We start from the raw sequence: 20,050 nt of genomic DNA, 5'->3' as shown, positions 1-20,050 counted from the left end.
GCGACTCGTGACGACTGTTCCACCCGCCGCCAGCTCAAGGTAGCCACGGTGCTATTTTCTGCGATCAGCTGGGTCGACAAAAGTAGTATTATCGCTGCAAACTATCCTAATATAGCACTATCATTCCGGTATTTACGGATAGAATGGATATCACAGATTACACAAACGACTGGAACTGCTTCTACAAATATAACTATCACATTCATATTATTATCAGCAACAGCGAAGCAAGCCCTCTATATGAATCTGTCGTCTGTCCTCTGCATCATCAACCGTCCCTAAATATGCTGTTCCAGATATGACTATTTGGGGTGCGCCCTCTATATATTTTACATTTATGAATATCTAACGGTACTTCGGAGCGGAGCTTTTTTGTCTTTCCGCTCCGCCTCCCCCGCGCTAGCCCCCACTAATTCGCGTTCCTGCATGGCACCGTCTGGTTCCCTGCTGGTGCACTTCCTCTACGAGCTGTTCTTTGAATTTGAATCTGCGTGAGCTGTTATAGTCAAAGCTCCATTCTAGTAATTCGGCAATCTTGCCATCAATGGCAGCGTCGACGGAGTATTGCCTATCAGGCAACAGGAAAGAAGGGGGGAATCCAATCTGCGGAAGTACCTGATTTAACATGAAGTCGGTGCGAAACTTGTGGCATATCTGCGAATTCGTACTGCATAAGATTCTCAAGTGTACCGCTATTAGCCGGTTGTGCGCACGTGCAACAGTTTCAGACTGCTCCGCCGCCGACGTCATCGCGCATCACGCAGCAGCCGCTCGCATTGGGCCCTGATCCGAGTGTCATTGTTAGCACGGGTGGTTCCGGGCCGGGTTATGCCGTCAACGGCGTCGATGTCCTCGAAACGGCCGTCTGCGTAAAGACGTGACCGTCGCGTGCCGGAGTTGACCTCGACGCACACCCTATGCCGCCGGATGCAGGCCACCAAGCGTCGCGCGTACCGGTAGCGTGCCAAATGCTGCAGCGGAAGGTCAGCAAGGGCGTAGGTCTCGGCTATCTTGTTGTCGCTCCTGATTTCCACGCGGATGCCGTTGTCTACAGTTGAAACTACCTCAAAGTGCTGGCTGTCGCTGTAGAAATACAGGCCGATTCTGCCATCACATGCCTCCATCTTGCATTGCGACGTGCTAGTCGACGTGTACGGTATATTGCTCATGTCCATCCAGTACCTCTGAAGAACAGGATCGTCAAAACGAGTGGTGGGTCGAGCCAATCCTATTTGTAATTAGTAACTACCACGAGTAGCCCAGACACGTACACCATACCGTGGGGTTTTTGACTATTAGTTACCATTGGTGAGTCGAGCCTTAGACTATTCACATTCGCATCTATCGGTGCCTTATCTTCGACCCTCATGACGGCTCCAAGCTCCACAACAAGACAGATTCGTCCAGCCTGCTTCGCCAATTCCATCGTCTTCGCATTCCGCACCCGATATCCTAGGCCGCGAATAAACCTCTCCACTTCCAAATAAAGCTGCGTCATCTCGGCCCTGGATATAGCATCACTCTGTACAGCAGCATAATAATCGAATACAAAATAAACGGCTTCAAGATCTTCAAATATCCTGCGAGGAAGAACAACCCGAGGCATCTCGTTTCTTGGAATGTTCGACAAAGAGTGTAGAGCGGCCGCAAAAAATTCAACTGACAATTTCATGCGCGAGTTGGCTTGTGTCACTGCTAGACGTTTCTTACTAATCTATAAAATGTTAGCTTTTACTTACAATTACATACTGTGTGAACACGTACCGTCTTAATGACATACACCCTATTATCGCGCATCCGCATGACGTCAAGTGTATCGCAGAAATCTGACCTTTGTCTGAAATTTTGCACCTTGTAATTCTAATGATAATCAATATTTTCCAGTGTATGATCAACAACCATCGCTTACGCTAATCTGATCACTTTGATTCCGACGATATGTCCTTCCCGGTCTCCTCATCTTGTCTTCTATCCGCCCTTTGTCATCAACCATATCATCTGTAAATTGATATACCTTATCGGAGTGTATCTTAAACGCGTCGATAAAACCTTCATCATTGTAATCTTCGAGATCGTTACGCAAACTATTGCCACCTGCAAAGTCGTCACCCGGGCTCCGCTTTATCCCAGAAAATCTAGATGGAATTCGTATTCCATTAAACCCCATCCTTCATCAAAACGCCACATCAACAATGAGTGCAAATTTTGCTCTACTTCCGCTGCTGTCGCGAGGTCTGCGTTGTGACGTTTGTTGTCATCCATTTCGGGAAACCAGTACAAAATTCACACGCAATCACGTGACAATCATCGCGTCATGCGTATTCATTTCCAGAATTCAAGGAAATTTCCATTAGTCACATCTTTTCGTGAATATTTAACAGATCGATGGACACGTCGAGTCGTTCGTAATTTATTAACTCACTTTGCTGACAAGGTCCCAGATGCCCAAAAATAATATCGTTTCCACTGTCGAATACGCAGTTTCCGAGTGCACTCCGCTTGATTACCTCCTCATTGCGCGCGAGTTGTCACGGTCTTCGTCTAAGAAGCCGATAAAGTACCTCGCTATAGGCTCAAGCATCCCTAAGCTGAAGCTTGAGATGCGGAATACTTTTGATCACCGAACTCGACGACCGTGGACATTCACTCCGGCCCCGAAGGCGTCTGATTTACATGACATTCTCGCTCGGGTAATTCAGCGATACGTCAACCCCCGCAGCGGTCCCTTGATTGAAACTGGTGAGGACGAGGATACATTTCCACGGAATGCAGTAGAGCCTATGTCGGACGCCGAATTTGTGGAGAGTGTTGGAGGCGTGGATTTATCCCACGGTACAGAATTTCAACGGAAAGTATGGCAATATCTAATTTCGGAATGTCCGCGCACGGAATGCCGTTCATATCAAGATCTCTCTATGAAGTTGTTCGGCGACATTGGACATAGTCGTGCAATAGGAAATGCTTGCGCATATAATCGCATCGCGTTACTTGTTCCCTGCCACCGAGTTGTTCGTCGAGGACCGACGACACACAAGAATGACACCAGCGGGTATAGATGGGAGCGGTGGCGGAAAGAGAAATTGTTGGACTGGGAACTTGGAGGGGGATTGATGACACTTGCTGCGCGCAGGTTGGCGGTGTAAATGTGGACTCTTGAGATTTACTTTGGCTCATGCCTACGGAAATGTTTATTAATGTATATGACCAATATGGATACTCGCAACATCATGACAGTAATCAACTTAAGCTGACGTTCCCATGCGTCGTATAAGTGAGCATGGTCAATAATCAGTACCAAACAGAACTCAGCGTCAAACAAAACATATGGAATTATCAACAGGAACACGAATAGGAACATCATCCGTCGACTTAGTCACAGCAACAGTTGGAACAGCAAGTATTGAATTGTCATTTACTGCGGGCATATTGCATTCCACACAGTCCCAGTCATGCAATTTCTCAGTATCGTCACTAGCTCGCTGCCGTTCTGTTCTCGCATGATCAACCATTGGCTTTAACAACTGCCTCAAGCGATCATTAGCCGCACGCGCAAGCTGTGCCCTATCCTGCATCGACCGCATACTGTAAAAGCCGTCCACTCCGTTATTCCCCTTGACATCCCGTCGCAAAACAACATTGTGCGTCTGGAGTCGCTCCCTAGATTCAATAACCGGCTCCGTTGACCCAAAATTATTCTTCTGCATCGGCACGTCTTCAATGGACTTGCGGCAGTAGAATCTATCCGCATTGTGACTTAACGTGTCTCTGTCCCGTTGACATGGCAGGTTGGGGCCGAGCTCCCTCAAAGTGTTCGGCAACTCGGGACTGTTAAAAAGCCCTGGCGCTTGACACAGCAAACGTTCGGTACTCCCTGTCAACGGGGCAGATCTATCGGGCTTATAAACAACAGTTAACGGGAATCTTGCAATCACGTATTGCCTACATAGTCGTAAATAGACAAACCTCCGTAAAGAGTCGACGCCCGACTTACCGTAATGATCCACCAACAGACACGTCAACGTGATAATCAACACGAAAGCCGCTGCTAATGATAGACACAGCAAGCTCAGGTATTCTTACCGCCGAGGTATACGCCGCCTGCATCATGGGCTCGACTTTTGGCCATCCGTCTCTACTTGCCTTGAAAGTAGAACTTGCAATAACTCTCTCCTGTGTTTTTCGCGTCCGACGTGCTGAATCTAAATATTCGATACACCTAACAACACTCATCTTTAACTTGCTCACTACACTCGACGAATGATTAAAGACATTAGTTCGCAAATAACAGTATTTCCCAGCCTCAAAATAATCTTGCGCAGATTCAACCTTTATACTGACTGATCCGCACCCCACAAACCGCACATTGTCAGTCTTAGTAGCCACGCGAGAGACACGAAGCGAAGTCGGATGCTCTACATTCGTTGCATTATAAAACTTGATTTCTTCTGATGTGCGGAGGAGCCGATAGATGTCATGTTGATCGGCACTCGCGCACAGGAACACTAAGTACCTAATCTTTGCACGTGGGCCGGCGAAATAACCCGGTCCGAAATTCTTTGGCAGTTTCGCGCTGAATGAAATCACGTTCAGACCACCGTTACAAATGTCGACATCGGAGCTCATGAATAGCTTGCGGGAATCGATAATACGTTTCGACGATCCCACTTCTATAATATAGTGTCAAAAGAGAGGTAATAACGTACCGAAAGGGGAGTATACACACCTTCAACGCACACGGTCGCGACCTCGACTCTCGAGATGTGAACTGTTTCATTTTCCTTCAATCGCTTGAGCTTGATACAGATCTCACCGTCCAAGGACGTTCCACCCAAATACCCTTTGTTAGAATCAATATTCAACTTCAGGCTGAATTTGCGACTCCTTAAAACTGGCCTTTTCACGTACTCGCCAGCCAAGAATGTGTCATATTTACCAGTAACTGTTCCGGACACATGGGTTGAAAAACTGGCTGCTCGTTGATACCCCAAGTCCGCAATGAGTTGTCGATGCCTCTCCGAATTGTAATTCGCATACATGTGAGGTTGTGTAGCAAACTCTACACTAGAAATCTGTGATCCAGCTTGACTATAGTCGTACATATTGCCGCCTGTATTGGCATGTCGAGTAGGGCGGAGTCTAATGTCTTGAAGATCTTTGACAGTCGATGTACTCAGCATTTTTCGAAATGATGGTGGATCGTAATTAATCTCTGATATAGACTCGCTCATATCAAACGGCGGCGGTAAAGGCTCGAAATCCTCATCGATCAAATTACTTGCCACGTAATCTGATGCCGGTAAGTCATATACTAGACCTGGATCGCGTACTGGCATGCCAAAGTCGAGGTCTGGGTCAACATTCTCTTTGTTCGAATCAGAGGATTTATAAGTACTGAAGACTTTGACTTTCACGTCCTTACAGGAACTCGTGTCCGGGGAATTCAAGTACTGAAACTATTGTTACCTACAGTACACCAGGATATCGACCCAGTACATACCTCAGAAATAGCGGCCAACGTCTCCGGTGATGCACCGGATCTATCCCTCTGCTCCCTTCTAAAAAATTGATACTCCAATGTGCCCTGTCCCTCATCCAAATCTCCGTCAGAATGCCCCAGCGGAAACATAACATTCAATCTCGCAGGCTGCGCGGGCATTAAAAATCGTCCATCCGGTCTGCTCATCCTTCGTTCAATCAGCGACTCATTAGGGTACCGATCTAGCAAGTTGACTTGGTTAGCGACGTCATTCTGCGGACTGTGGTATGAAAAGTGCTCGTTCTCGCTACAGTCGTCGCGAACCACGAATTGTGCAGTGCGATGTGTTCGAATCAGTGAGTAGGCGTCTGAGTTCATGATCCCTATTCAGATGAGGCTCTACCTACTATTCACATATATAATTGAAATAATAGGGGTGGCCTGCGGCGATTACAGCAATGAATTTGGAGCCGGGCCGTCTTCATATATGACCGCGAACTCTGCGGCGTAGAGGCGGGGGGCTTGTACTGAAACATGTGCCTTTCGAAATTACGGTTAGGGTTATCTGGTAACTACAGTATCCCGGTTATTCTGTTAGGCTCCGCAGTGTGTTCGGGAAGGTTCGTCCTGTAGCGTTCAGGAACGATGTAGTAATAGCACTACGGAGTTGAGGCAGCGCTCGTTAAATGAAATTTATGGTCTGCGAATTAAAATGTGGATTACGTATATTTGATGTAATACCGCTAAACCTAGGCTAAATTCGACAAATTGCATTCACGATGATATACGGATACCGCCGATTTACACGAGACTTTAGTCACCCCATACAAAATTCCACTTAATATACGAACGTACTAGCAAAATATAAACGCAATTGAAAATAAGAAGAACGAACCTACAATCACCATTTCCAAATCATTTTATGGCTTTCACATATCAAATAATTACATGCCATAAGTTGATGGCAATTGTGGGGGACCCATAAGTCCTGTTGATGGAAGCATTGGCATGTCTAATCCCTGCGGTGGTCGTCGAGGGGTGTTATATTCGGTAAACCACGGATGCTTCAATGCGTCCCGAGCTGATAATCTGTTCTCTGGCCGTAACTGTAGCATGGAGCACAGCAAGTCGAGACCTAACGGATCGATCTGAGGGAGAATGGTGTGCAGGTCTTGGGTAGCATACACAGGGAAATTCGATCTGTAATTTGGAAGCTGTGAAATATTAGGCCAGCTTCGCTCGTTTGGTGTACCCATTAGTCTGAAAATTTTTTGTAGCTGGTCCTCGTTCGTCGTTCCCGGGAAAAGAGGGCGCCCAGTGTACATCTCGGCCATAATGCATCCAGCAGACCACATATCAATCGACGTCGAATACGTTCGCGATCCGAGTAGGACATCTGGCGCACGGTACCACAGTGTGACAACTTCGTTGGAGAAAGTGTTTACCGGAATACCGAACGCTCTAGCTAGACCAAAGTCACCCAGTTTCAGCTGACCTTTATTGTTGATCAGCAAATTCTGCGGTTTCAGATCACGATGTAATACCCGGTTATCGTGACAGAAGGCAATGCCCTGCAGCAGCTGATGCATGAACGACTTAATAGTGGAGTAGTCCAGCGCACCATGGTCTCCTCGGCTGTCCATGTACCTTTTGAGATCTTTATCCATATACTCAAACACCAGATTTAACTTGCTCTCTGTGTGAATGACGTCGTAAAGTGGCACAACATTCTCATGCTTGAGTTCTTTCATAAGCGAGATCTCGCGTATAGCGGTAGAAGGAGTGCCTTCTTCGCTGTCGAGGTTGATCTCTTTCAGCGCGACAAGCTCGCCAGTGGTACGATTACGGCCCTTGTAAACTGTCGCATAAGTCCCTTCTCCCAGCTTCTCAAGCCTGTAGCTATGTTAGCGTTCACGTCGCTTGTTGGACGATATAGGTGGGCTACACACTGTTGGTACCTAAATTATTATTAGCATGCATACATGCACAACACCAAAAATGAATGCTTATTTGCATACTGTGACGAACTGCCAGACATTCGGCCAGCGCTACTAGAGCTCGGAAATGGAGTCGAAGATGACGGGTAGCCCGCGCCCTATAGCGGTGCCGTTAATATCTTATTCTCCCAGAACTCCTACGATCTAATCCCGGTCGGAGAAAACGTACCTCGGAATCACTGTGTAGGAAGGTAGAGACCTGCGACGGAAGTTGCCTCTGTGGCTGCGGAGCAGTAGGGGAAGTAGCACTAAGGTATTCTACTTGACGCTGCTGTAGCTGCTGTGAAGTGGGGCCAGTGGCGGATGACGAGGAGGGTAAGGATGGACGGTATGGTGGTTCGGATGCCAGTCTGGAAACACAGTCGACACGGGTAATGCCGGTGTCGGTCCTCGCTATAGTGAAGTGGTCAAAGTAGTGGCGGAGAGACTAGTTGTCTTGAGAGAACTTCCCCCGCAGCAATTAAGATAGTGCTAGTTGTTGCGATTGCTGTGTCGTTCAAAATTGATTGCCGTGTTGAACGTTTCCCTGGGTGCGAAGCCGCGAGCACGCTGGGAGGAAATGTTTAACACACCGGAACACGCCGAGCATAAACCATTTGATAACACTCAAATCTACATTCGTACTGTATGTCATTTCTGACATAGAACACTCGAAAATTTGTCATACACGACACCAAGGTCCTCGTGAAATTGTGTGATTGATACATTCGTCAATGATCGACAGACAAGTGGCTATTAAAGAATATCAAACCAGACAACGGACAAGAACAAAATTGAATGTCATAATATGTATAGGCGAAAATAAAGAAGACAAATTTGTAACATAGTCATTTAGGATTGCAACGAAATGTCCAACCGAATGGCGATGTCCCCGCCCTTGATGATAAAAGTCCATTTCCATGCCATATCCAAATCAAACTGCTCCACTTTCAATGTATATCATATACTAATTCCGCCACTATATTACCCAGTTGAGCGCTCTCCTAAATAATCAAACACAAATATACCCTGCCAAATACTTACATCACACCATATATATAATAATAATAATAGTATTAATAGAAATAATATTGGTCGTAACCTCTTGTTGACAGCCCATAATATAAAATTCACTCTGCTTCGAAATTTCGTATCGCGCGAAAATATGTTATAAATCAAACGAAGAATTCCATACGCATCTTCGCATTTTCAATAATCTCTTCTTTCATCTGGCTAGAAAACTTCGCTTATAATGACGGGCTCTTCCATTCTTTCTTCTGGATAGCGACACCCTGCACTGCAGGGGCATCCACGAACCAGGTAACTTTGCCGCGGGCGCCTTCGTTGACAAGGCTGCATGGTAAACCAGCATCAGGATCTTCAAAAATCGTTTTCAATACCTCCGCCTTCGATCCACCGGTCGCGACAAAAGCAATTCTACATCGACTCGTTAGATGCTACGCCGCAAATTCACAATGTTCTTATAGTTCTAGCCCACCTTAGAGAGTGCGTAACAACGGGAAGAGTGAGCGTAATTCGTCTTGGAGGAGGCTTTGGTGAATCCTCAATCGCCGCAACCCAGGCCACATTCTCTCGTAATAATTCATGTCCGGGGAATAGGGAGCAAGTATGACCATCCGGACCGCATCCCAGAAGTAGGAGATCAAATGACGGCAGTCTGACGGAGTCTAGAGAAATGCTTGATGTCAGTATGCAAATCTCGACAAATAGCGTCCAATGGAATGTGAAGGAAATTGCGGTGAAATACGCACCCTTTGCAGCAAAACTCTTAATTAACACCTTCTCGTACGCATCGGCCGCCTCGAGGGCATCATCAAGCAGGGCTGTATCAACGTGAAAAACGGTTGGCTGGGGTGTTCCTTCGGGAAGGTATTCAAGTAGATCTTTCTTCAATAGTCCGTAATTGCTTTCTGGGTCGTCGAGAGGCACAAGTCGCTCGTCTGCAAAAAATATTTGCCTAAAACACAAATTAATATCACACCCGATCACAAAATATCTCGTAACCGATCAACTGGCTGATGTCGCGAGGCATTGCGCGCAATTGACGTTGGTTCGTGGATTACGGGACGATCGTCATAGCAGATATCACGGCGCAGACATGCCCGTACCCATTCAGGCCTGATCGAACCGCGATTACCGAAGATGAACTCCCAATGCATGTTCAGAGCACATACCATTTGCCCCATTCGACTCCCTCGATATGCAAGAGAGCCTTGCGCAAGTTGGCGACGAGCGAGCCGCCGGAGACGCCGATCTTGAATGCATCGTGACGCTGGAGAGCAGCGGCCTGCGCTTGCAAGATATACTCGGCCAATGCAGGCGCCATGGCGTCGGCGTCGTTAAAGACGTAGATGGACGGTAGAGTCGGCATGGCGGAGAAGTAGGAAGAAATGGACAAATAGCTGAGGGATAGTAGGACAGAGCAGGACTAAGGCGTAGGACTAAAAGTCGAAGGTCGGAGTGAAGCAATGTACTATAGGCTGTTTGCATGCATGCTCAATCAGGAAGCATTTTGTCCATGCACCGATCGGTGCCGGCAGTAGAAAACGCACCAGCGACATGATATTTATGCCCTTTCAATCTCGAAGCGGGAGGCACAATCGCACAACATGCTATGCTCTAATATATTACGTCGTTGTTGACCATAAACAGTTAGTTTCACGTGAATTTCCTAATTGGGCTAGCTCTAGTCGAGGTGCTGAAGCACGATGAAATTGATTTTACGCAGTTGGTTCTGTCACTCTTCTTCTGGAGTCAGCCTTTCGGCTAGGTGTTTTCCCATGAAGATCGCTATCAGCAGTGCTCATCACACCAAAAGTACACATAGACGAGGCATTGGGTTCGGGCTCAGTGGTGACATAGATACTGAACACGACCAGTAAGAAATTTAAAACAATCTTTACCGCTTCAGTGATCATCAAGGCTTAGCATTGCTCAGATGTTCCGGACGGAATTAATAAGTAGATTATTTTGACGTACACTAGCTAACTCCTGTACTACCAACATCAAATTCCTAAGAACATATAGTACGAATAAACAGCTAACTCCGAAACCATCGCAGGATTCATTAATTACCCCTCCAAACACTTCCAAACAATTATTTCCCGCATTAATTCATGCCTCGTATCTATACCTATGTAATGACGCATTCCCCTTCTTCATTGTCATTCCACAAGGTTACCACGTCACCGTCACCACCACCGCCCTGCCTAATCCGTACAGCAAGGTCAGCCAGAATGTGCCTAGTAAATCCTGTATCCACCATTCCCTGCCGCGAATTCTGCTCATTGGTGGCCACAATACTGTACTCATCACTCAATTTAGTCCGCGACGGACCAAGAAATTTTCGTGGGGCGACAAGTTCCTCTTCCAACTTCTGAGCGCGCTCTAGATCTTCGTCACTCTCCTCTTCATTGGATGAATGTGTTGAGTAAGCTTTGCGAGAGTCCGCAGGCTTGGGATATGTCTCGACATACGTCTCAAACGCCTCCACTCGATCCAAGAGCCTAACTGAAGCTCGTTGCCCCGTATGCCCCCGTCGGATATGTGGCTTGGGATTATAATCTAGACTGTAAGGACTGAATATCTTGATGGTTCGGTCGATTCCTGACACGGCAACCTGAGGGATGTGCGGATGTGGTTGCATAACGTTAACAATTTCTGTATCGGCGTCCAGTATTTGCACAATCCGTCCATTTGACTTATCCCACAGAAACAGATGACCACTATCGGAGCCAGACATGACATACTCGTCATCCGCGCCGAAGAAGTTCACATCCTTAACCTGGTCCACAAGTTAGCTGAACCACCTACATCTACGATAAACATTTACGTACAGTTTGAACATTGCAATGTCCTCGGAATACATTTAAAGGAGCGACAAATGGAACGTCACCTTCGGCGCTTGATGGCCCTTGGCCGTTGATAGTATAGCGCAGCCAGGGAGTACCGTCTTCATCGTCAATATCGAGCTCGCCCAATTCATCCTCGCCGTCGTCATCATAGCCTTGGTATTCGTAATGATTGTCTTCCAAATCTACTCTGTCCATTTGATACCCGTCTTCCTCATCTACATCTATATCGCCAGATGAAGCTCCAGGTTGACTATTGGACTCGTCGCCATCATTGTCGTATCTGTTCGTGAACTCTGCGTCGTCCGATTCTTCAGGGAGTTCATAGTCCTCTTCGAATTCGTCATCCACGCTAACTGCAACTTCGGACAGACCTCCTGCGGAGTCAGAAATAGCAGCAGCAGATGTATCCTCCTCCGCCTCGTGATAACGAGGACCTTGTGCCGCAGCCAAAGGATCGTAACGCGACATGTTAACATCAATTTCCTCCATTCTATCGAACCAGTGCGGTCCAAACGCTTCATTCAGCAGGTCATCCGTGATTTTCGTAGCTTCGATCTTGAGTAGTGCGACAATCACACTCCACCACTCTCGTATCGGAATAGTGGGACACTCGACATCAGCATGCAACACCTGAATCATGAGATATTCAGACTGATATAGAACCGTATTCGCACATCTATCCGGGTGTACTAATGGATCCTGATTGTCATACTGCTCTCTATTGAAGATATCGCGATGTGGAGGCGGGATGGTACGTTTCCGAGACGGCAGATTAAAGCCATGTTGAAAAAGACATCTCATCACGTCATATCGTGGAGACCATCCAGCTGCCACTTTTGGCTCCGGCCATTCTTCCTCAGAGTCAGACGCGTCAACTTCCTCATCTGGGTTCACGGCACCCACACTACGGCGGCCATGTATTCGACGGCGCTCTCGCGTTTGATAGCGATTGGTAATACTGGCCTCGCGCCGACGAAGAAACGTCGCTATTGCGACTACAAGTTTGTAAACTTCAAATTGAGCCAAGTTTAACGGAAGGTGGTAGTTGGCGAATTGTTGCAATAATGCGTCCGCTTCTCGCGTTGATGATGGGAAATCCTGGTGCTTGAAGAAATTGACTCGGAGCTGCCTAAACGTCCTTTTTAGATGCTGCAAATTGGGGCTACTTGGCGGTGTGCCGTCCACCAATCGATCCTCAGAAACCGCACTATATGAATTACGACGCCGCTTCCTTCCTGTTGGAGAACCTGGACTAGTAGACATTGCCTCCCCATGTTCAGAGCTTACACTACTTCGTCCACTACCCGCACTGCTAGCTCGGGGATTATATTTTGGCTTAGAGTTAGTTGAGGCCATTATACCGCTCACGTCTTCAAGTAACGGACCACCAGAATGAATATTAAACAAGTAGATCCCTTCTGCGGACCAGCTTCCCAACAGCTCACTCGGGTGTGCGGTCGAGAACCTCGCGCTCGTGACATGATGACCACGTTTACTCCTAGGTCCGAACCGTCTGACACACTGTGTGCTCTTGTCTGGATCCGTCGGCATGCCCCAAGTCGCTTTGATATCCCGCGCCAAGAATCTTCGGTCGTGAAGGAATAGGGCCCAATGTGATCCGCCAATTACTAAATATTGAGGCTGCGACGGTGCCATGGTTAATGCGTTTAGTGAGATCCGATAATCACGGTATGAAATCAAGGGCGGCGGCGCAGAGTCTGCCGTGTAATATCGGCTAGGTTGTCGTAGATCAATGTGCCGGACATCTCCTGCCATTTGTTAGTGTACGACCGTCAGACGAATCCTACCGAAAACGTACCATCTTCACTACAAGTCAAAAATGTATGAGGATTATTGCCATCAGGAACAATTCTCTTAACACGGTCCGCATAGCACCGAAAAACATCTCGCCGTTTGGCGGCCCCTTCATTGATATCAAATACTCGGACCTCACTATCTCCAGCCGCAGAAACTATAACGCTATTATTCGTCTGCGGCATAAACTTGATAGAAAAGATGTTATTCGAATGACCAGTCGGAAACCGTAACTTAAGCGGATAAGAAGGGGCGTCAGTATTGTAAATATTGATATGCGTGTCGTCGCTGCCAGAAGCGAGGAATTGTCCATCGGACGACCAGCAGAGGGAGTTGACACAACCCGTGTGACTTAATACCGTCAGCACTAACTCGAACAGTGGCATAAATTATTTGGAATTATACATACCCATACAGCTGATGCGTGAGCTCAAGATCGGCTACCCACTTCCGGGACGAGTATATTCGCTTGATCGCGGTGCCGCGATCAAGCTCACGGTCCAAGAGCTGCCGCTCAAAAGACATACTAGCCTGTCCAATCTAATCAACTAACCTGCACAGCGAGCTGCTTGCTAGATCAATTTAATGATCATTGGTATGTTCAAAGTAAGAATAGTGGGATCCATGAGAGTTCGGATGCACGGCTGAGCCGCTGTGTGCCTAAACGTATGGATCCAACAGCGCCATCCCGTGACGTCACACAACCTACATATACTCTATGACACCTGCATATATCCAACTGCTCGCAACGCATCTATATTCACATTTGACTAACTTTAGAGAAAGAAACTATTATATTAGACTTTAACATGAAATTACATGTCCAAGTCAATTTCGACTTACGGGGTCACCAACGAGATTGCATTTTTCCTTGCACTGCTTGTTGCGTGTTGCGTTTCGTCTAAAATGACCGACTTGACACCATCATCAATTTAGGTCCAACTGGGACAGTGCATCAGTTTCGACGAAATGCAATAGGGAAATTTGGCGTTTTCACTAGTCCGCCGATGAAGCAGGCGCCTGTTTCCCTCTTCTATGTGATAAAATGCCCCATGTAGAGTTACGGCATAGCCGATCCATGTTCGTCTGCTCCTATAGCAAGGTGGACCCGTGCATTTAGAAAGTTGAGACCAAATTTTGTATAATTAATTTCTTGTTAATAATTAGTACGTTTGAATAATACCATACAAAAATATATTACGAGGGAAATTCAGGATCGCTGCCACCACTAAAATGCCCTACATCAAAGCAAAATCATTACGAAAAAACAAGAATGCGGCAAAAACAATCCAGCAACAAATACATATAGGACGCAAAAGTCAATGAAATAATATATACCAAAATATAACGACCCTTATGCCCCGTATATCCACCTCTTTTATAGTACCCAACCTTTTATAAACTGAACGAATGCGAAACGACCAAAATTCCCATTACTCGACAGTCACAGCCTTGGCCAAGTTTCTTGGAAAGTCAACATCGAAGCCCTTCTTGACTGCGAGCCAATAGCTCATAAGCTGAAGGGGAATAACATTCAACAAGCCCTGGAGACAGTCGACTGTGGCGGGAATTTCCAGTGTGCGGTATGTTTTCCGGAGCTTTGAGAGAGCACTCTCACCCTTGTTGCAGAGCAATATCGGGTTGCCGGACCGCGCAATGACTTGTTCGACAGCACTCATGACCTTCGGGAAGAGCGAGTCATGGGTAGCGAGGACGATGATAGGAAGATCCTCGTCCACGAGCGCGAGGACGCCGTGCTTGAGTTCACCGGCCAATACACCCTCGGAGTGCATATAAGAAATCTCTTTGATTTTCAAAGCACCCTCCAATGCAGTTGCGTGTTGGTAACCTCGACCGAGCAGCAAAAGCGATTTCTGGTTGACAAGGTCGGTCTCAGCCATCTCCTTGATCCGGTCGTTCAAAGCAAGAACCTCTTTAATCTGCTGAGAGATCTTGGCTAAACCGTCAATGATGGCATGACGGCGAGTGCGCTTAGAAATGCGATCATCTGACAGCGAGAGGGCCATCATGACCAAAGCAACGTACTGTGATGTGTAAGCCTTGGTGGATGCGACGCCGATTTCGGGACCAGCGTTGATATGGACTCCGCAGTTGGTCTGGCGGGAGATGCTAGAACCGACACTGTTGACGATACCGACAGTCAATGCACCACGTTCGATACAGTACTGCAAGGCGAGCATCGTGTCGGCGGTTTCACCGGACTGAGAGACGAAAACGCAAGTATCATCACGGAAAACAGGTGATCGGCGATCCAAAAAGTCGGACGCCAGCTCAACAGCAATCGGGATCTCGGTTAGTTCTTCGAAAATTGCCCGGGTCGCCATGCAGGAATGATATGAAGTACCACAGGCAACCATAATAATTCGTCGACACCGTCTTATTGTGTTCAAATATGCGGACAAGCCACCCAGGGTAACAGTTTTCTTCTCGAAATCGATACGACCACGCATAGTGTTGACGATTGACTCTGGCTGTTCGAAAATCTCTTTCTGCATGAAATGGTCGAAGTTGCCTTTCATGATCTCATTCAACTCCATCTCAAGTGTCTGGATAGATCGGATGGTAGGCTGACCCTCCTCACGGCGGACGCGGTGGATGTGGAGCTCACCATCGTATATATGCGCAATATCGTCATCCTCAAGATACAAAACCTTCTTTGTGTGCTCGACGACAGACGAAGGATCAGATGCAAGGAAGAACTCGGCCTGCATGGGGACGCCATCGTCAGAGATGAACGCTCGTGATTGGGATCGGCGGAGGTCGGAACCCGCCAATGGGACCAGAAGAGAACTGCCAGACAGCCCATTGGCTTGAGGAACAGCAAGAGAGGGAGCTGAATCAGCAGGACCATCAATAATGATTTCGGGAAAATCAGGGAATTCAACATCGACGAAGTCGACCTTGAGCTTCTTTTCAGTCTTGACACCGATCAACAAAGGCGAACCTTTGCGAGTAGCGATAATCTCGTTAGGGTAGTGGACGGACTTCATGAGAAGACCGTAGGCACCTTGCAGTTCCATCAACACGAGCTTGGCTAGTTCGGTGAAATCGAGTTCACGGTGCTTGTTGAGGTCGTAAACATATTTTGCCAATTTTGCGATGCACTCGGTGTCAGTCTCGGTCTCGAACACGAATCCCTTGGCCTCAAGGAGAGCCTTAAGCTCTCTGTAGTTGGTGATGATACCGTTATGGACGACCACGAACTCGTTGTTACGGTCAGAGCGATGTGGGTGAGCATTCAATGGAGAGGGTTGGCCGTGAGTAGCCCATCGAGTGTGAGCTATACCGACGTGTGAAACGAAAGTCCTACGGTTGTCCGTCTGGGAAGACTCGTAAAGCTTGCGAAGAGAGGAGACCTTGCCGACCTCCTTGAATAGAAGAACCTCATTTGGCTTGTCGCCGTCGACAGCGAGACCAGCGGAGTCATAACCTCGGTACTCGAGTCGTTGCAAGCCTATTCTCGTTAGCAAGTTGTCTGAGAATTCTCAGCTAACAAGCATACCATCAAGTATAGTATTCACGATTTCACCTCGGTTCCTCTCAACCAGATAGTTAACGTAGCCAAAGATTCCACTATTAATGGGGTTAGTTGGAAATTACTCGAAAACTGTGCGGTGGGTCTGCGTGGATGGTCCGAGGACGGAGAACGCGATTTGACCAATAATGCCAGCAAAGGAAAACTCGTACCACATATCTCCGTGACAAAAGTTATTGGTGATTCCAGAGATGCACACAGAAGTATATTAAAATCAACAATAATAAACAGGAATCAAAACCGACTGAATGGATGGAATAGAGTCTGGAGAAATTCGAGGGAGGGGCCGGAAGCCATATAACAGGGAATAGGGGCAGACTATATACGACTTAAATTTTGGCAAGAGGGCTGAACAAGGTTGTCAAGAACAGGTTTTCGAGTCCTCACCTCACCCAGAAGAGCCGCTTGAACTCTCGGCGGGTCGGCAGGTCGGCGGGTCGGCTGAGCGTCGTTAGTTTCTAAAGGCATTTTGGTGGCTGACCCGGGCCGCCCGAACTGGTAAGGCGTAAACATTATTACATTCTCCTGCAGTTCTAAAGGGGCTATTTATAGCTACAAAGTATCTATCTATCTGTCATTAGCCCATAACCACTCTTGTTGGCTATACCAAAGGCACAATGATACTGGTATTAATACACCAAACCTGGTCCCCAATATGAAACTCTGTGACTGCCCCTGTGGCCGTCTGCGATGGCTGCCATCCGAGCTCTGCATGGAAATAATTAGTGTCCAATGATGCAGTATTTCTGGCCCTTAGGCTTCTATTTATACTACTTGCATTCCACTGTCCGGGTAGTTGACCCGCTAACTGTTGTCTGTCAAGGGTAGTAAACAAATAGACGGTCGAAATTCAAAATTAGCTAGTCACTAGTCAGGGGTGTGCCCCAGCTTCCAGTTTCTCTGTTTATAAAGTTCCCATATGTAGTTGGCTTTTATTTACATATGGTGCAATATAGTATTTAATAATGATTCAAATTAGCTTGTTACCAACGTCAATGTGTCTGTTCCCATCAGTGCTATACATTGACCTAGGAAGCAAGCGAGTAAGTCATGGCCATAGAGAAGATTCCGTATGCATAAAAAAAACCAGTGCATGGCGTCTGTGGCGCCCCTGCAGGCTGCAGTTTCCCAATTCAGTGCTCCTGGCTTTCCCGGCAAGAGCTCAGTCCTTGTAATCAATGTCTATATTTATCTTTGGTATTCTCTGCACACAGTCTTGCTTCTTCGCCTAACCGCGTAGATTGTTTGTTGCGAATAACTGACAAATAACAAGGGGGCTATGCTGCACTCCGGCAAAGCCTTCGAAGGCATCCCGTAAACGCCGCTAGATATCTCAAGAAATGTGGCTGTTTGTGTGGTGGCTGTGCTCTGCCATTTGCTATGCCGAGCCACCCGCCATCCTGCGCCATGCGGCTGAGTCCCCGCGTGCCCTCGGTTTCTAACTCCACAGCCACCGCTTCCTGCTCGCGAATAATGAATGACCTTGGGTACTAGTCTTGATTCACGAGACCGTTATGAGTTAGTGATTTATATGTTCGAGCTTAAGCAGTCTCTTCACGTCTAAGACGAGTGACTATAGGATATATTTTGATTCAATAGCCAGTTTTGCTACTGCATACTTTCTACTCGATAATGCCATCGATAGTACCCAAGGTAACGCCAATATATACATCCAACTTTAATTCTAATACCTACCAGCGTGCAACTACTCAATCTTCCCAATGGAAGTCCCTGTGGCATTATCCAAGGACGCACGCTTAATAAATCTCGCCTGCAGCCAAATTCTATACATCTTCAACTTCCGCTTCCGATTAACCAACAAGCGTCTATCCGTACCCATCTTGTCAACAACGAAATAGATATCAAAGATCTTTCGCAGCTCGTCCTCGGTGAAGAAATAAACGCGCGTGCCGTCGCCCCGAACATAGAAACTATCCTGCAGTAATCGACCACCTTTAAAACGCAATTGCGCCATATCGTACCGGCCATAATCCCTGAATAGAACCTCACCACCAGGTTTTAGCAGTCGATCAATATTTCTGATCGCGGCTTCCCACTGCTCGGGTGCTAGTGCGCTGAACACGAAAATCAAGATAACAAAGTCCACAGAATGTTCCTCCAACCCAGCCGGTAATCTCCCGCTCTCGTCCGCCAAATCCCACACGTCTGCTGCGATGTGCGCCGCGTCAAACTGAGGCGACTCGCGCACGAGTTCGACTGCCCTGTGGGAGAAATCTACACCGACAATCTTTAATTCCGCATTCCTGTTTGCAGCCAATATTGGGAATAGTGTGTTACCTGCACCGCAGCCAACTTCGAGGATCGTTTTTGGACCAGAGTCTTTCGCTGTCGCATTTGCGTAGATTGAAGGAAACTCGAGCTGTAGCCATTTCCTGTCTTTAAAAAAGTTGGATTTGTTGCTGCGGTAGAATAGATCCCAATATCTCGACGGATTTGACATATATAATTCTACACACAGTCAGTGCACATCCAAGATCTATTAATGACAACGCACTTTTGTCAAAATCATTCACAGGATTCTCTTTCTGCTTCTCAAGTTTCTCCTGCGCCAAAATCTCCTGCTCTTCATCCCACTCAACGTGGTCCCTATATAATTTTCAGCATAAATCCTTCAGCACACCGCCTCCATTCTCCGCAAATTACTACTCAGTACTCACCATGCGTTAAAATCCCATACGGCAGCCTCATCTTCTAAATACCGCTGCCCAAACTGAAACGGGTCGTCCCGTTCGGTTCGCGGAATGTCCCATTTCGATTTATGCCCTCCCGACTGCGACACCGGCTCTGTGGTTGTGACCGTTACCTTGACGGAAACTTCGCTAGAGTCGACTATTGCTTCGAGAGGAGGGTCTGCAGTTACTGGCGACATGCTGTGGGGTCAGTGCGGTGGGTCTGCTTGCAATACTGGTTGTTCGCCTTACACTTGGCTGTCGAGCCTTGCTATCAACGCATAAACCGCAAAAATCGCAACTCAGCCAAGACAATATATTTCCTAGTGCCCTTTAAAAGGAACCAGCACCGTTATAGGCACAAACTAATAACCGAAAGCAGAAAAATGTGAATGCTTGTTCGCCATCAGCTGGGAATCTCCAAACTTTTTTCTTTGATATTTTGCAAACACGACAGTTTTTCAATTTGATAAACTCCAAAATTTTGTTCGGGTTAGGGTACCTGAGGAACAAAGTATCCCATGCATCTCCATAATTTCGTATCGAGCTGATACTGAGTATAGTTACAAATGGAACATTTCGAGCCAGGTTGATTGGCTTTTAGCCTTTTAATTTTCTTTCATAAACACGTTAAAATAGAATAAATAAAATCTTGTGACACT

At 47.0% G+C, this 20,050-nt stretch overlaps 8 protein-coding genes across 8 annotated transcripts; 1 reads left to right on the top strand and 7 right to left on the bottom strand.

Moving 5' to 3' along the window:
- Nucleotides 1-524: 524 nt before the first annotated feature.
- Nucleotides 525-2,258, bottom strand: V1508DRAFT_262012 (uncharacterized protein). The gene is made up of 4 exons (XM_066936439.1): nucleotides 1,910-2,258; nucleotides 1,765-1,860; nucleotides 1,279-1,714; nucleotides 525-1,228 (listed from the first exon to the last, which is right to left on the bottom strand). The coding sequence occupies exons 1-4, from the start codon at nucleotides 2,165-2,167 to the stop codon at nucleotides 747-749; spliced, it is 1,272 nt and encodes a 423-aa protein (XP_066797819.1). The 5' UTR covers nucleotides 2,168-2,258; the 3' UTR covers nucleotides 525-746.
- An 89-nt stretch (nucleotides 2,259-2,347) lies between these two features.
- Nucleotides 2,348-3,226, top strand: V1508DRAFT_411321 (6-O-methylguanine DNA methyltransferase). The gene has a single exon (XM_066939447.1). The coding sequence runs from the start codon at nucleotides 2,442-2,444 to the stop codon at nucleotides 3,141-3,143; it is 702 nt and encodes a 233-aa protein (XP_066797818.1). The 5' UTR covers nucleotides 2,348-2,441; the 3' UTR covers nucleotides 3,144-3,226.
- Nucleotides 3,160-5,969, bottom strand: V1508DRAFT_411319 (uncharacterized protein). Its single transcript, XM_066939446.1, has 4 exons — nucleotides 5,498-5,969; nucleotides 4,724-5,447; nucleotides 3,992-4,667; nucleotides 3,160-3,939 (listed from the first exon to the last, which is right to left on the bottom strand). Exons 1-4 carry the CDS (start codon nucleotides 5,852-5,854, stop codon nucleotides 3,312-3,314), a joined length of 2,385 nt encoding a protein of 794 aa, XP_066797817.1. The 5' UTR covers nucleotides 5,855-5,969; the 3' UTR covers nucleotides 3,160-3,311.
- A 214-nt stretch (nucleotides 5,970-6,183) lies between these two features.
- V1508DRAFT_411314 (kinase-like domain-containing protein) lies at nucleotides 6,184-7,991 on the bottom strand. The gene is made up of 4 exons (XM_066939445.1): nucleotides 7,643-7,991; nucleotides 7,495-7,571; nucleotides 7,426-7,434; nucleotides 6,184-7,369 (listed from the first exon to the last, which is right to left on the bottom strand). Exons 2-4 carry the CDS (start codon nucleotides 7,512-7,514, stop codon nucleotides 6,421-6,423), a joined length of 978 nt encoding a protein of 325 aa, XP_066797816.1. The 5' UTR covers nucleotides 7,515-7,571; nucleotides 7,643-7,991; the 3' UTR covers nucleotides 6,184-6,420.
- Nucleotides 7,992-8,569: 578 nt separating this feature from the next.
- On the bottom strand, nucleotides 8,570-10,049 carry V1508DRAFT_261928 (uncharacterized protein). Its single transcript, XM_066936437.1, has 4 exons — nucleotides 9,648-10,049; nucleotides 9,225-9,430; nucleotides 8,951-9,140; nucleotides 8,570-8,889 (listed from the first exon to the last, which is right to left on the bottom strand). The coding sequence occupies exons 1-4, from the start codon at nucleotides 9,842-9,844 to the stop codon at nucleotides 8,700-8,702; spliced, it is 783 nt and encodes a 260-aa protein (XP_066797815.1). The 5' UTR covers nucleotides 9,845-10,049; the 3' UTR covers nucleotides 8,570-8,699.
- A 365-nt stretch (nucleotides 10,050-10,414) lies between these two features.
- V1508DRAFT_365744 (WD40-repeat-containing domain protein) lies at nucleotides 10,415-13,769 on the bottom strand. Its single transcript, XM_066937342.1, has 4 exons — nucleotides 13,552-13,769; nucleotides 13,147-13,493; nucleotides 11,310-13,096; nucleotides 10,415-11,257 (listed from the first exon to the last, which is right to left on the bottom strand). Exons 1-4 carry the CDS (start codon nucleotides 13,665-13,667, stop codon nucleotides 10,607-10,609), a joined length of 2,901 nt encoding a protein of 966 aa, XP_066797814.1. The 5' UTR covers nucleotides 13,668-13,769; the 3' UTR covers nucleotides 10,415-10,606.
- Nucleotides 13,770-14,129: 360 nt separating this feature from the next.
- On the bottom strand, nucleotides 14,130-17,068 carry V1508DRAFT_365740 (uncharacterized protein). The gene is made up of 3 exons (XM_066937341.1): nucleotides 16,851-17,068; nucleotides 16,666-16,736; nucleotides 14,130-16,617 (listed from the first exon to the last, which is right to left on the bottom strand). The coding sequence occupies exons 1-3, from the start codon at nucleotides 16,853-16,855 to the stop codon at nucleotides 14,576-14,578; spliced, it is 2,118 nt and encodes a 705-aa protein (XP_066797813.1). The 5' UTR covers nucleotides 16,856-17,068; the 3' UTR covers nucleotides 14,130-14,575.
- Nucleotides 17,069-18,232: 1,164 nt separating this feature from the next.
- On the bottom strand, nucleotides 18,233-19,821 carry V1508DRAFT_411301 (S-adenosyl-L-methionine-dependent methyltransferase). Its single transcript, XM_066939444.1, has 3 exons — nucleotides 19,377-19,821; nucleotides 19,214-19,305; nucleotides 18,233-19,167 (listed from the first exon to the last, which is right to left on the bottom strand). The coding sequence occupies exons 1-3, from the start codon at nucleotides 19,586-19,588 to the stop codon at nucleotides 18,404-18,406; spliced, it is 1,068 nt and encodes a 355-aa protein (XP_066797812.1). The 5' UTR covers nucleotides 19,589-19,821; the 3' UTR covers nucleotides 18,233-18,403.
- Nucleotides 19,822-20,050: the final 229 nt, after the last annotated feature.

Source organism: Lipomyces doorenjongii (assembly GCF_038497915.1).
Source record: "Lipomyces doorenjongii strain NRRL Y-27504 unplaced genomic scaffold V1508scaffold_7, whole genome shotgun sequence".
Taxonomy (NCBI): Eukaryota; Fungi; Ascomycota; class Lipomycetes; order Lipomycetales; family Lipomycetaceae; genus Lipomyces; species Lipomyces doorenjongii.
This window is presented reverse-complemented; position numbering and strand designations above follow the sequence as displayed.